Here is a 16,161-nt window from a genome sequence, read left to right as displayed (position 1 = left end):
AGAAGGTATTTCACCATTTCAAAGTCACAGATTCATGTTTCATTGAAATGTAACTTTATCCAAATGTGTTTGCAGGTTTGCAGATTAACTAAACTTAGTGTTAATTTTCACGGGTTGAAACTAGGGTATGTCCCTTTAAGAGGAATCTTACCAAAAAAATTCATTAGCAGCAAGGAGTCATATTATATGCATTTTCCCAAAGACTGGACAGCACATACCACAGCATTTGATGTACCAGTTCAGCCTTCTACATTAACTCTTCCCCCTAGGAGCCAGATGGCACCTACTTGTTTTTTATATAGATAGTATGAAATATTTTAGTCACCAAATGAAAATAAAAGGTCGCATATGTGACCAAATCGGTGAGCAATATAGAGGGCTGCAGTTGTTACTGGCTAGAACAGGAAATAGCCAAATGGGTACATCAAAATACCACGCATCAGGTGAGGCAAGTGCTTTACCACTGGGCTACATCCTGACCCTTTTGTTGTAAGAAAAGTACTCCCTTTTTTTTCTCTTCATTTTATCGGTATGTTAAGATCAGCTAACTAGTTTCTGGACAAAAGTTTGTGCTCATGTTTTGTTCTATTATTGGACAATCAGATGAAAGTGTGTTCACTGACTAAAGCTTATATAACTGTTGAACTAAAAATAGACCTGACAATCAGAAGGTGTGTTCACTGACTAAAGCTTATATAACTGTTGAACTAAAAATAGACCTGACAATCAGAAGGTGTGTTCACTGACTAAAGCTTATATAACTGTTGAACTAAAAATAGACCTGACAATCAGAAGGTGTGTTCACTGACTAAAGCTTATATAACTGTTGAACTAAAAATAGACCTGACAATCAGAAGGTGTGTTCACTGACTAAAGCTTATATAACTGTTGAACTAAAAATAGACCTGACAATCAGAAGGTGTGTTCACTGACTAAAGCTTATATAATTGTTGAACTAAAAATAGACCTGACAATCAGAAGGTGTGTTCACTGACTAAAGCTTATATATATATAACTGTTGAACTAAAAATAGACCTGACAATCAGGTGTGTTCACTGACTAAAGCTTATATAACTGTTGAACTAAAAATAGACCTGACAATCAGAAGGTGTGTTCACTGACTAAAGCTTATATATAACTGTTGAACTAAAAATAGACCTGACAATCAGAAGGTGTGTTCACTGACTAAAGCTTATATATAACTGTTGAACTAAAAATAGACCTGACAATCAGAAGGTGTGTTCACTGACTAAAGCTTATATAACTGTTGAACTAAAAATAGACCTGACAATCAGAAGGTGTGTTCACTGACTCCCCCAGAAAGAAAATGGGTTACGTTTAGGGTTAGGGTTAAGAATACCATATAGTAATGATAAGAGTAATTAATTTTGTCAAAAGGTTAACTTAAAAAAAAAAAAAAAAAAACATCTGCCAAAATATTTGGGTATGGCGCCATACCCGTTTTACCCTCTGGCCGAAACCCTAGCACTACAAACACATGTACCACACACAGTAAAGTTTGTTTTATTTAACGACGCCGCTAGAGCACACTGATTTTTAATCTTATAATCGGCTATTGGACGTCAAACATATGGTCATTCTGACACTGTTTTTAGAGGAAACCCGCTGTTGCCACATAGGCTACTCTTTTTTACGACAGGCAGCAAGGGATCTTTTATTTGCGCTTCCCACAGGCAGGATAGCACAAACCATGGCCTTTGTTGAACCAGTTATGTATCGCTGGTCGGTGCAAGTGGTTTACACCTACCCATTGAGCCTTGCGGAGCACTCACTCAGGGTTTGGAGTCGGTATCTCGATTAAAAATCCCATGCCTCGACTGGGATCCGAACCCAGTATCTACCAGCCTGTAGACCGATGGCCTGCCACGACGCCACCGAGGCCAGTATTACCACACACAGAACACCGTTCACAAATCTGTATGCCATGCAAATAAATATAACAACTAAAATGTGCTGAACATTTGTAACATAGCGTTGTGTAAATTAGACATGTGCTGATTGCGGGCCGGCGTATGGCTGTTGATACGTTTTACGTGATAAAGTTATGCCCACAAAAAAGGTCTGGAAAACTATAAATGGGACAGACAGACGGTGACAGAACCGGTTGGACCGGTAGGGGACTACTACACCAGTGGAGCTTACCTTTTTAATGTTGGATCCTTGTCTGCCTATGACAGTCCCAACACATCTCTTGGGAACCTTGACTGTGATGATGGTTTGTCTCGACGTGGTGACGCGGTTATTGGAGTTATAGTTGTCGTCATCTGAAAGGGAAAACAAATACTGCATGCATGAAGTCAATTTTTGTTCAACAAAATATCAACAGCTGCTGCAGTATAATTAGGCACAACCACAAAATCATCCAAAGACCCATGGTTGTTTTATAAGATTAAAAATGTTAAATTTTGTTTTGTTTAATGACACCACTGGAGCACATTGATATATTACTCATCGTCTATTGGATGTCAAACATTTATTAATTTTTGACATGCATGTATATATAGTCTTAGAGAGGACACCTGCTTCAGTTTTCCATTAGCAGCAAGTGATCTTTTATATGCTCCATCCCACAGACAGCATAGCACATACCACAGCCGTTGATGTACCAGACATGGTGCACCGGATGGAATGCGAAATTTTGTAGCCCTGATAAGTTATTGGCCGAGTTGAAAACATCCACACAGACAAAAAAAGAGAGTAAAGTTTGTTTTATTTAACGACGCCTCTAGATCACATTGATTTTTATCTTATCATCGGCTATTGGACGTCAAACATACGGTCATTCTGACATATTTCTTTAGAGGAAACCTGCTGCCGCCACATAGGCTACTCTTTCCGATAAGCAGCAAGGAGTCTTTTATGTGCACTTTCCCACAGACAGGACAGCACATACCATGGCCTTTGATGAACCAGTTGTGGACCACTGGTTGGAATGGAAAATAGCCCAAACTGCCAATGTGTCTAATGGTATCGAGTTTCAAACATCACTTGCTAAACTCATCCTTGAATGTCTCCAGTACAAGACACAATAATGAAGTAAAGTTTGGTTTGTTTAACGACACCACTAGAGCACACTGATTTATTAATCATCGGCTATTGGATTTCAAACATCACTTGCTAAACTCATCCTTGAATGTCTCCAGTACAAGACACAATAATGAAGTAAAGTTTGGTTTGTTTAACAACACCACTAGAGCACATTGATTTATTAATCATCAGCTATTGGATTTCAAACATCACTTGCTAAACTCATCCTTGAATGTCTCCAGTACAAGACACAATAATGAAGTAAAGTTTGGTTTGTTTAACGACACCACTAGAGCACACTGATTTATTAATCATCGGCTATTGGATTTCAAACATCACTTGCTAAACTCATCCTTGAATGTCTCCAGTACAAGACACAATAATGAAGTAAAGTTTGGTTTGTTTAACAACACCACTAGAGCACATTGATTTATTAATCATCAGCTATTGGATTTCAAACATCACTTGCTAAACTCATCCTTGAATGTCTCCAGTACAAGACACAATAATGAAGTAAAGTTTGGTTTGTTTAACGACACCACTAGAGCACATTGATTTATTAATCATCGGCTATTGGATTTCAAACATTTAGTCATTTTTATATATAATCAGCGGAAACCCGCTACATTTTTTCTAATGCAGCAAGGGATCTTTTATATGCACTTTTCCACAGAGGACACAATAATGAAGTCAATCAACAACCTACTGTTGCAGTGGTTGCAAAACAAGGCGTCGCATGCGACGTTTACTACCCTATTTTTCGACGTCTATTTTCACCACAGTTGCTCAGACTCCAGTTCATATTTTCTTGGTTCTTGTCTGAATATATAGCTCGGCTTCTATGGGTTAATTTCCTCAGGAAAAGTTTGAGTTTCCCTCGAATACAGTCCATTACTGCTCATTGCCTTTGTTTTTAAAATATATTTAGTTTTGATTCATGAGCACAGTAGACCCAGTGATTTTCCCACGATCGCGGAAAACGGACGGAATTCCCAATGTAAAACGGAATTACGATTTTTCGCGAAGTTAAAAAAATTAAAGGGACATTCCCGAGTTTGCTGCATTGTAAGATGTTTCTGACTAATAAAATATTTCTACGATTAAACTTGCATATTAAACATATTTTCTTGTTTAGAATATCAGTTTCTGTATATTCAATGTGTTTCTGGTCGTCATAATATTTGTAGGAAGCCCAAACTGGATTTTGTCTTCAAATAATTTCATACGTACGAAAAAATAGTTTTTAGGAAATAAAATGAAATGTAACCTGGTACATATATTAGAACGATCAGAAACACGTTTAATATACAGCCACTAATATTTTATGCAGAAAATGTAATTACAGTCGTTAAAAAGTCTCTGTTAGTCGATAACATCTTAAACATTGCTGCAAACTCGGGAGTGTCCCTTTAATTACATACTGTAATCTGAAACGGAAATGAAATGGAATTTACAAAAACATGAAACTGAAAATAGTTTGTTTTTTTTAAACGGAAAACCACCGAGTCATACTTGTTCTATTCTTGAGCCAACAATTTCACCAACTTTATGCATTACAAGTGGACTACATTGCACACTTCTGTGGTAACAGACTTCGGCCCATAGATCCCCCCCCCCCCCCCCCCCCCCCCCCCCCCCGCGTGCCCCTATTACTGAGTGTCTGTAGCTCTTGATAAACCCCCAACTCCTACTCTGTCAGTTCCAATGCCTACTAGTACTTCGTTTTGCAACCGCTGTTTTGGCATCTTAAAGGGACAGACCATAGTGTTTTAAACACTACAACATATTTTTCACTATTAGAGCTGTTTATGATCACTGAAATCAGACATTACTTATTATATATTTTATTGTTTATATTATTCATTTCCGTACAACCAAAGTGTTACTGGTCATCACGGTGTTTCTAATACCATAGAATACTTTTTTTTTAAAACACAGTGACACGTGTGTCTGAGAAGTAACGTCGAATTCTAGTCTATTTTTAAGGGTATATCCCTCTTTAAAAGTAAGCCAAGTGTTTGGAATCCACCCCTCTATCGATAATTCAGACTGACTAATGTGGCATTGACATCTGAACTGATGCACACTCTCTTGTCATCTTTCACTGATATGTTATATTTCTCCTCAATAATGATATCAGACTTGATTTTAATTTCTTGTTGAACACATGAAATCTTAATTACAAATTCAACGCATGTTTCGCCAGGAACTACTCTGTTTGAAGGATTAACACATTTGTTATATATATCTGAGCTCAGGACACGTAGAGTTTTAGTCCTTGGTTTTGCATGGCAGTTCTATAGATGACAACATATTTTCTTCAGTTCTGAAGGTTCCAAACACTTGGCTTACTATAAATAATACATGTATCAAGTCTATCTATGACACAGCACAAACAAACTTGAAACTGTTTTAATTAATTACAGTACACCAAGGATTGATTTATTCTATAAGTTACAATCTAAAGTATCACAAATCTTTTAGAATAATATATGTACATTTACATTTTTGGAAGCAGCCTCAGAAAGTCGTGAATTTGAAATAAAAACACCCCAGAACTTTCCCCATTGTTTTAACTGGTTACCCTGTGTTCACTCACCTTCGTCTTGTCGAAATAGCCAGTACAGAAGCACGAACGTGGTTGGGATAGCAAGCACTATTGTGATCCCTGTCTTCACTAACCTTCGTCTTGTCGAAATAGCCAGTACAGAAGCACGAACGTGGTGGGGATAGCAAGCACTATTGTGATCTCTGTGTTCACTCACCTTCGTCTTGTCGAAATAGCCAGTACAGAAGCACGAACGTGGTGGGGATAGCAAGCACTATTGTGATCTCTGTGTTCACTCACCTTCGTCTTGTCGAAATAGCCAGTACAGAAGCACGAACGTGGTGGGGATAGCAAGCACTATTGTGATCTCTGTGTTCACTGACCTTCATCTTGTCGAAATAGCCAGTACAGAAGCACGAACGTGGTTGGGATAGCAAGCACTATTGTGATCTCTGTGTTCACTAACCTTCGTCTTGTCGAAATAGCCAGTACAGAAGCACGAACGTGGTGGGGATAGCAAGCACTATTGTGATCTCTGTGTTCACTCACCTTCGTCTTGTCGAAATAGCCAGTACAGAAGCACGAACGTGGTGAGGATAGCAAGCACTATTGTGATCTCTGTGTTCACTGACCTTCATCTTGTCGAAATAGCCAGTACAGAAGCACGAACGTGGTTGGGATAGCAAGCACTATTGTGATCTCTGTGTTCACTCACCTTCGTCTTGTCGAAATAGCCAGTACAGAAGCACGAACGTGGTGGGGATAGCAAGCACTAGGGTGAGCTTGGCAGCAGTGGTCAGCTCAAACATCACTCGCTATCTACCCAGCTAGACGGTCCGCACCAGTTGCAGCGAGCGGATATCGTGAGTAACGGTCGTCCGATGTTCAGCATCTAGTTTCAAACTGTGTCGTCGGCTAGTTCGGCTTCTCGAAATGATCTGCAAAGGGAAGAAGAAGAAGTTTGTTTTGTACTGGATATCACAGTGGTAGAAATAAGTGGAAGTTTTAACTAGTCCAATGGAAATCTAGAAATTTACTTGTCTGCCAATATTTTCACTTGTCCAAATAAATGGTTTTGTTTCATTCAAGTACAAGAACGATGTTTTTGATTGCTCAAAATGAAACTGCATTGAACATTTTCACAGGATAACCACCAACGTACATTTTGCTTGTCTGAATAGATTTTCATTTGTCAGGACAAATGGACAAGTCTTAATTTCAAATGCTGTTATCAAACATTTGTTAATTTTGACATAGTCTTAGAGAGGAAATTCACTACATTTTTTCATTCATAGCAAGGCATCTTTCACATGCATCATCCCACAGAGCTAGCTCTGGTGGTCGCCAAATTCAACAATTGCAAATTTTAAAAACAATTGCAAATTTTATTTTATGCTGGCAAAATAACTTTACTACATTTTATTAGAAAATAACTAGTTTTCTGCCATTGTTAAAGTTTAGTAGATAATAACTAGTTTTCTGCCATTGTTAAAGTTTAGTAGATAATTTGGAGAAACTTTGTGATAACCCAGAGCTAGTTCTGCTTTGGTATGTCAGTCATGGGACCACGGATGCGGATTGATGCTAAACAGACTGCGTACCAGGCGAGCGCTTTACCACTGGGCTATGTCCCGGCCAGGTGTAAGTGGAAAATACTCAATAGTAAGTACACTGTGCAATACTCAATAGTAAGTACACTGTGCAATACTCAATAGTAAGTACACTGTGCAATACTCAGTAGCAAGTACACTGTGCAACACTATAGTAAATACACTGTGCAATACTCAATAGTAAGTACACCGTGTAATACTCAATAGCAAGTACACTGTGCAATACTCAATAGCAAGTACAATGTGTAAGTAACACACTGTGCAATACTCAATAGCAAGTACACTGTGCAATACTCAATAGCAAGTACACTGTGCAATACTCTATAGTAAATACACTGTGCAATACTCAATAGTAAGTACACTGTGCAATACTCAATAGTAAGTACACTGTGCAATACTCTATAGTAAGTACATTGTGCAATACTCAGTAGTAAGTACACTGTGCAATACTCAATAGTAAGTACACTGTGCAATAGAAAAGAAACCTGCTGCTGTCACAAAGGCTATTGTTTTGGATTAGCAGCTAAGCAAGGAGTATTTAGACGTCAAAACAAACTACACAAAAACACAAGTGCAGGGTAAGGAAAGGGCAGAGTAAGGAAAGGGCAGGTTAAGGAAAGGGTATGGAAAGGGCTGGGTAAGGAAAGGGTAAAGCAAGGGAAGGGTGGGGTAAGGAAAGGGTAGGGTAAGGAAAGGGCAGGGAAAGGGTAGGGTAAGGAAAGGACAGGGTAAGGAAAGGGTAGGGTAAGGAAAGGGTGGGGTAAGGAAAGGGCAGGGTAAGGAAAGGGCACAGTAAGGAAAGGGCACGGTAAGGAAAGGGCTGGGTAAGGAAAGGGAAGGGTAAGGACAGGGTGGGGTAAGGAAAGGGCACAGTAAGGAAAGGGTGGGGTAAGGAAAGGGCAAAGAAAGGCAGGGTAAGGAAAGGGTAGGCCAAGGAAAGGGCAGGTAAGGAAAGGGTAGGGTAAGGAAAGGGCAGGGTAAGGAAAGGGTAGGGTAAGGAAAGGGCAGGGTAAGGAAAGGGCAGGTAAGGAAAGGGTAGGGTAAGGAAAGGGCAGGGCAGGGAAGGGCAAGGAAAGGGTAGGGTAAGGAATGGGCAGGGCAAGGAAAGGGCAAGGAGAGGGTAGGGCAAGGAAAAGGCAGAGTACGGAAAGGGCAGGGAAATAGTAGAGTAAGGAAAGGGCAGGGCAAGGAAATGGTAGGGCAAGGAAAGGGCAGGGCAGGGAAGTGCAAGGAAAGGGCAGGGTAAGGAATGGGCAGGGCAAGGAAAGGGCAGGGTAAGGAAAGGGCAAGGCAAGGAAAGGGTAGGGTAAGGAAAGGGCGGGGTAAGGAAAGGCGGGGTAAGGAAAGGCGGGGTAAGGAAAGAGCGGGGTAAGGAAAGGGTAAAGCAAGGGAAGGGTGGGTAAGGAAAGGGCAGAGTAAGGAAAGGGTATGGTAGGGAAAGGACAGGGTAAGGAAAGGGTAGGGTAAGGAAAGGGTAGGGTAAGGAAAGGGCAAGGAAGGGATAAGGAAAGGGTAGGGTAAGGAAAGGGTAGGGTAAGGAAAGGGCAAGGAAGGGATAAGGAAAGGGTGGGGTAAGGAAAGGGCAGGGTAAGGAAAGGGCAGTGTAACAAGAGGGCAAGGAAAAGGAAAGGGAAGGGTAAGGAAAGGGTGGGGTAAGGAAAGGGTGGCGTAACAATAATAATAATAAATGTAAATGTAAAATAGGTAAATGTAAATGTACATGTAGGAAAAGGTTGTTTTGTTCAACGACACCACTTGAGCACATCGATTTATTGGATGTCAAACATTTGGTAATTTTGACATATACATGTAGTCCTTGAATGGAAATCCGCAACACTTTTCCATCTGTAGACAGGATAGCACATACCATGTCCTTTGATATACCAGTCATAGTGCACTGGCTGAAACGAGAAATAACCCAATGGGCCCCAACAACTGGGATCGATCTATAAACTGGCCGTGCATCAGGTAAGCACTTTACCACTAGGCTACGTCCCACCCTTTGTACAAGAGAGACAGAAATATATCCTGCCAATGATAAATTCCTGAATGTTTCAGGAAGAGTATATTACAAATACTTGACAACCGTTACATCTTGTATGCATCATCCTGACATCATGCTAGCAGCAGACAGGAAGTACAGAAATAACAGTCTCACTCAAACAGGAACACCTCATGTTAGAGAGAATCTGACTTGGAAGTGTTTACACTACACAGTATAACACCCACAAGCCAGCATACAGTGCTCAACACCCAACATGTTCATACATCTCCATCAACGAGTCGGGTCTTTACATAAATATCATTGCACTGGGAAAAATTTCTGCTTGTTAACCCCACAACCCCCACCCCATTATATTGATACATGCATAAAGACGGAATTTGACCCTAACCCAAAAACTAACCATATAAACCCTAAATCTAACTAACAATAGGGAGGCAACGGTCGTATATTTTACCTAGCACCGATCTACAGGTTATTCAGTTTTTTAAACCTATATGTTGTATATGTAAAGGTCGGGTATAACATTTTGGAGAAGAAGGAAGGAAATGTTTTATTTAATTACGCACTCAATACATTTTATTTACTGTTATATGGCGTGGGACATATAGTTAAGGACCACACAGATATTGAGAGAGGAAACCCGTTGTCACCATTTAATGGGCTACTCTTTTCGATTAGCAGCAAGGGATCTTTTATATGCACCATCCCACACACAGGATAGTACATACCACAGCCTTTGTTGAACCAGTTATGGATCACTGATCGGTGCAAGTGGTTTACACCTACCCATTGAGCCTTGCGGAGCACTCACACTGGCTGGAACAAGAAATAGCCCAATGGATCCACTGATGAGAATCGATCCAAGATTGATCGCACATCAGGCGAGCGCTGTACCACTGAGCTATGCCCCGCCCCATATATTGATACATGCATAAAGAAGGAATCTGACCCTAACCCCAAAACTAACCCTATAACCCTAAACCTAACTGTAACAATAGTGGGTAATGGTCATATATTTAACCTAGCAGTGATCGTCATGTGGTTCAGTTTTTTTAAACCTACATGTACGTGTAAAGGTCGGGCATAAAATTTTGAAGAACAAAGAAAAAAAGAAAAAAATGTTTTATTTAACGACGCACTCAACACATTTTATTTATGGTTATATGGCGTCAGACATATGGTTAAGGACCACACAGATTTTGAGAGGAAACCCGCTGTCGCCACTACATGGCCTACTCTTTTCGATTAGCAGCAAGGGATCTTTTATTTGCACTTCCCACAGGCAGGATAGCACAAACCATGGCCTTTGTTGAACCAGTTATGGATCACTGATCGGTGCAAGTGGTTTACACCTACCCATTGAGCCTTGCGGAGCACTCACTCAGGGTTTGGAGTCGGTATCTGGATGAAAAATCCCATGCCTCGACTGGGATCCGAACCCAGTACCTACCAGCCTGTAGTCCGATGGCGTAACCACTGTGCCACTGAGGCCGGTTTTGAAGAACAATAACAGATATACATGTACATACTAATGCTACTAAATTTTTATGTTTTTATTACTAATCTGCAAAATCAATGTGCTCTAGTGGTGTCGTTAAACAAAACAAACTTTTTATTTTAATCTGCTACAATTATAAATTACTTAATAAATTTTAATTCATCCATACACCTACAAACCCACCACAAATCCATTAATCCACCAATCCAGTCACAAAATACAAAACATTAGTTATTACATGCAGTTATGTCAACAAATTAAAACTAAATTTTCCAGTGTTTTAAATTCACAACTGGTGAAATTGGCAGAGCTAGTCCAGTTTCTTCACACCAAACAAGTGGAATGTTTATACACACGTATGTATACACAGACTTTGTTCATTCATTTCAACTTATTTTCATGCTTATATACAATTAAAGTTCAAGCACACTGTCCTGAGTACACACCTCAGCTATCTGGGCTGTCTGTCAAGAAAGAAATGGTTTATTTAACGACGCTGTCGCCACTTCATGGGTTTTACTCTTTTCGATTAGCAGCAAGGGATCTTTTATATGCACCATCCCACAGACAGGATAGTACATACCACAGCCTTTGATATACCAGTTGTGATAGACTGGCTGGAACGAGAAACAGCCCAATGGGCCCACCGACGGGGATTGATCCCAGACCGACAGCACATCGAGCGAGCGCTTTACCACTGGCCTACGTCCCGCCCCGGGCTGTCTGTCAAAGACAGCGAGTTACTAGTAAATGGTTAGTGAGAGAGAAGAGGGTGTAGTGGTCTTACACCCACCTATTGAGTTAGTAGTAAATGGTTAGTGAGAGAGAAGAGGGTGTAGTGGTCTTACACCCACCTATTGAGTTAGTAGTAAATGGTTAGTGAGAGAGAAGAGGGTGTAGTGGTCTTACACCCACCTATTGAGTTAGTAGTAAATGGTTAGTGAGAGAGAAGAGGGTGTAGTGGTCTTACACCCACCTATTGAGTTAGTAGTAAATGGTTAGTGAGAGAGAAGAGGGTGTAGTGGTCTTACACCCATCAACTGAGTTAGTAGTAAATGGTTAGTGAGAGAGAAGAGGGTGTAGTGGTCTTACACCCACCAACTGAGTTAGTAGTAAATGGTTAGTGAGAGAGAAGAGGGTGTAGTGGTCTTACACCCACCAACTGAGTTAGTAGTAAATGGTTAGTGAGAGAGAAGAGGGTGGTGTCTTACACCCACCAAGAGTTTAGTAGTAAATGGTTAGTGAGAGAGAAGAGGGTGTAGTGGTCTTACACCCCCAACTGAGTTAGTAGTAATGGTTAGTGAGAGAGAAGAGGGTGTAGTGGTCTTACACCCACCAACTGAGTTAGTAGTAATGGTTATGAGAGAGAAGAGGGTTAGTGGCGTAGTAAATGGTTAGTGCGAAAGAAGAGGGTGTAGTGGTCTTACACCCACCTATTGAGTTAGTAGTAAATGGTTAGTGAGAGAGAAGAGGGTGTAGTGGTCTTACACCCACCTACTGAGTTGGTAGTAAATGGTTAGTGAGAGAGAAGAGGGTGTAGTGGTCTTACACCCACCAACTGAGTTAGTAGTAAATGGTTAGTGCGAAAGAAGAGGGTGTAGTGGTCTTACACCCACCTATTGAGTTAGTAGTAAATGGTTAGTGAGAGAGAAGAGGGTGTAGTGGTCTTACACCCACCTACTGAGTTGGTAGTAAATGGTTAGTGAGAGAGAAGAGGGTGTAGTGGTCTTACACCTACCCATTGAGTCATTAAAACTTAATATCCAGACTGATTATATATATATTTATCATATAATATCTTACATTTTCAGTGCAATCAAAGTATGTGATATTTTTCAGATCACATACTTTAAGAATTTGATAACTTTGCAAATTAGATGTAAATTAGTCGAGGTTTCGGCACTAGGTTTATTGACATTTAAGCAAACGTACTTGGGTGACACTTCATGATTGATGTATGCATTCAGTCTTCAAATAAAACATTTCAATGGCAATTTGACACTGAAAGCTGTCCAGCATTCAGAAAACAAAAAACAATAGGCATAACTTTATTTTGATGTAAGGACATCCAAAATGACGTCATTCGAGTTTGACGTCATTTCCATTCAATAATACACCACGCCACATATTCTTACGTCATTTGAATATTTAGTAATGGCAGACTGGAATTAAAGTTGCATGCATGTACAGTTTACAAAAACATGTTGTATTAAGCTTGAGCTTATATGATAAAGAGATTATTACCCTCGTGTATTTCGGTATCGTCAATATCATATATTAGGAATAAAAATTGTATTACGCGAGCCTCTGGCGACCATAATACATTATATGATATTGACGATACCAAAAAACACTCTGGTAATAATCTATACATATATATATATATATTTTTTATTTTTTTATATGTATAAAACACACATATACATATATACATGTACTAGTAATAACATAAAAACCCACCAAAGTATGGTTTGATTGTTCAATGTTTCTTACATAAAATAATCAAAATATGACCATATTTCTAACACTGTTTTTGATTTCCTTATGCGTGTGTGCGTTATACTTTAACATGCTCATATAGCACAAAGGTTTCGAGCATGTCCATCCTAGGGTTCGGTCTCTGAGAGGCCAGGGGCCCAATCCAGGGCAGAATTTCCGTATGTAAATATTAATTAAATAAAATGCATCATGTTTGTATTTAAAGAATGGATCAATAATTGCCAGGCTTTGGACAGAAGTAAGTTAACAGATTTTAACATCAAATCAAGACGCACACAAATAGAAGGGAGGTAACTCCATAATGTTCAATCGTGAGTTAAAATTTGTTTTGTTTAACGACAACACTAGAGCAGATTAATTAATCATCAGCTTTTGGATGTCAAACAGTTGGTAATTATGACTCGTAGTCATCAGACGAAACCCACTACATGTTTTTTATTAGCAGAAAGAGATGTTCTATATGCACTTTCCCAAAGACAGGAAAACACATACCACGGCCTTTGACCAGCAAGCACCTCAACCGACTACCATAACAGTTTTCATTGTTCCACATAAAGAATAACTAATGAGCTAAGAAGGAAAGTTAAAAATAACAACACAACTAGAGCACATTGGTGCTATGGACAATTATCTATCCCAAGTAAATTAATGTTGTAAACGTGAGCCTTTAGCAAGGATTAATTCATGATGGAGGGAAGGATGGATGGATGGATAGTTGGAGAAATTGATGAATGGATGGATGAATGGATGGATGGATTGATCGATTGATTGATTGATATGTGAGTAGATAGATGGATGAATATGTCAGTAGATGGATGGATGGATGGATGGATATGTGATTAGATGGATGGATATGTGATTAGATGGATGAATGGATGAATGGATGGATGGATGGATATGTGGTTGGATGGATGGATGGATAATGGATGGACAGATAGAAGAAGAATAGATAAAATGGAATGCAAAGAAAGATCACAGATGTGTATATAACAATAAATGGATCATGGAATAACTAATGGACTTGTTAAGTGAAATAACATCTCATATTCTCAATAAAAGAATACCTGTATTTTGACTGAAAAGAAACCTGACATTCACACCATGACACTGAGTGCTCTATATGTATATATCACAGACCGTTCCATTTCGAGACTGACATTTCAGTGAAGTCAGATTCTGTACCAAAGTTACCGCTATACCAAGTGGGCGTAGTCACGGCGATTCTACCCTTTCATTATAATAAACTCCAGATGCAAGACTGCAGGCTCGTCATCCGTGTGTGCGGGAATACAGGTTTATCAAAATAATCATGTTACTGGTAATTACATAATCATGTAAGTATGTTATTTATACACCTGCTAATGAGTGATGACTGAAAGACACCCATGTAATACACAACCATGTAAATATGTTATTTATACACCTGCTAATGAGTGATGACTGAAAAACACCCATGTAATACACAACCATGTAAATATGTTATTTATACACCTGCTAATGAGTGATGACTGAAAAACACCCATGTAATATACAACCATGTAAATATGTTATTTATACACCTGCTAATGAGTGATGACTGAAAAACACCCATGTAATACACAACCATGTAAATGTTATTTATATACCTGCTAATGAGTGATAATTGAAAAACACCCATGTAATACATTTAATATGTCTTCCTAGCCAGTGACACACAACTGGTATATCAAAGGATGTGGTATGTGCTGTCATGTCTGAGTAAATGTATACAGGTATAAAAAATTTACTTGCTGCTAATTGAAAAAGTACTTGTCAGTTGATAAGAAGGCCAATTATTTTCCACAATACAGCCAGTTAAATGTCCATCAACATAATGAATACAACTTTTGTAAAATGTCATGTTTGTTGTCCAAGTTTGTTTTGTTTACCGACACCATTAGAGCACACTGATTTATTAATCATCGGCTATTGGATGTCAAACATTTGGTAATTTTGACATAGTCTTAGACAAGAAACCCGCTACATTTTTTCACTAGTGGCAAGGGATCTTTGATATGCATTATCCCATGGGCAGGATAGCACATACCATGGCCACTGATGTACCAGTCATGGAACGAAAAATAGCCCAATGGGCCCACCGATGAGGATCGATCCCAAACCATGTCAATGAGGAGGGACCAAGACAGATGAGGAAGTAAAACAAAATATATAGACCCACCAGAGCTGTATTAATTAGTGCACAGGCCGACTAGGTCCAGACCTAGGGAGCCACATTTAGTGTGTGTGTGTGGGGGGGAGGGGGGGGGGGGGGGACCTTGCAAAATAACAAATATGTATAAAATAATATACACACATACATATATATATATATATATATATATATATATATATATATATATGTATATATATATATATATATATATATATATATATATATATATATATATATATATATATATATATATATATATATATATATATATATATATATATGTATATATATATATATATGTATGTATATGTATGTATATATATATATATATATATATATATATATGTATATATATATATATATATATATATATATATATATATATATATATATATATATATATATATATATATATATATATATATATATGAAAAACAGCCATATTGTGGCATCAATTCTGGAACTTAGAAGTTAGATCTAACCAGAGATTAGCTTTTTTGTTGGCCTAGAGAATCTTTGCTGCATCTTGAGTGGAATTTTGCCACCATATCTTTTCACTCAAAACATACTCACAAAATTACATTAAAAAAACAACTTGTTTTCTAATTTTGTCTGGAAGACTGTAAACTTTATAGCCTGTGCCATAAAAACTTGTTTACAACATCCATAAACAAAGAGATGTCTGAGATGCATACATAGAATAATATATCCAGCAAGGAATGTTTACAGAAAAATGGCTTTAATTATTCTCAGAGCACAGAA

General features: G+C 38.7%; 1 protein-coding gene across 1 annotated transcript in view; it reads right to left on the bottom strand.

Annotated features, from left to right (window-relative positions):
• LOC121373492 (microtubule-associated protein futsch-like) overlaps positions 1-16,161 on the bottom strand; it is a 104,704-nt gene that overhangs the window by 73,764 nt on the left and 14,779 nt on the right. Inside the window, exons 2-3 of the mRNA XM_041500161.1 lie at positions 6,312-6,534; positions 2,164-2,285 (exon numbers count right to left, since the gene is read on the bottom strand). Of these exons, the coding sequence (XP_041356095.1) occupies positions 2,164-2,285; positions 6,312-6,405 (216 nt within the window). The 5' untranslated portion in view covers positions 6,406-6,534. The remainder of the gene's footprint in view (positions 1-2,163; positions 2,286-6,311; positions 6,535-16,161) is intronic.

Source organism: Gigantopelta aegis, chromosome 5, assembly GCF_016097555.1.
Source record: "Gigantopelta aegis isolate Gae_Host chromosome 5, Gae_host_genome, whole genome shotgun sequence".
Taxonomy (NCBI): Eukaryota; Metazoa; Mollusca; class Gastropoda; order Neomphalida; family Peltospiridae; genus Gigantopelta; species Gigantopelta aegis.
Note: the sequence above shows the minus strand (reverse complement) of the source record. Positions and strands in the feature narration are given on the sequence as shown.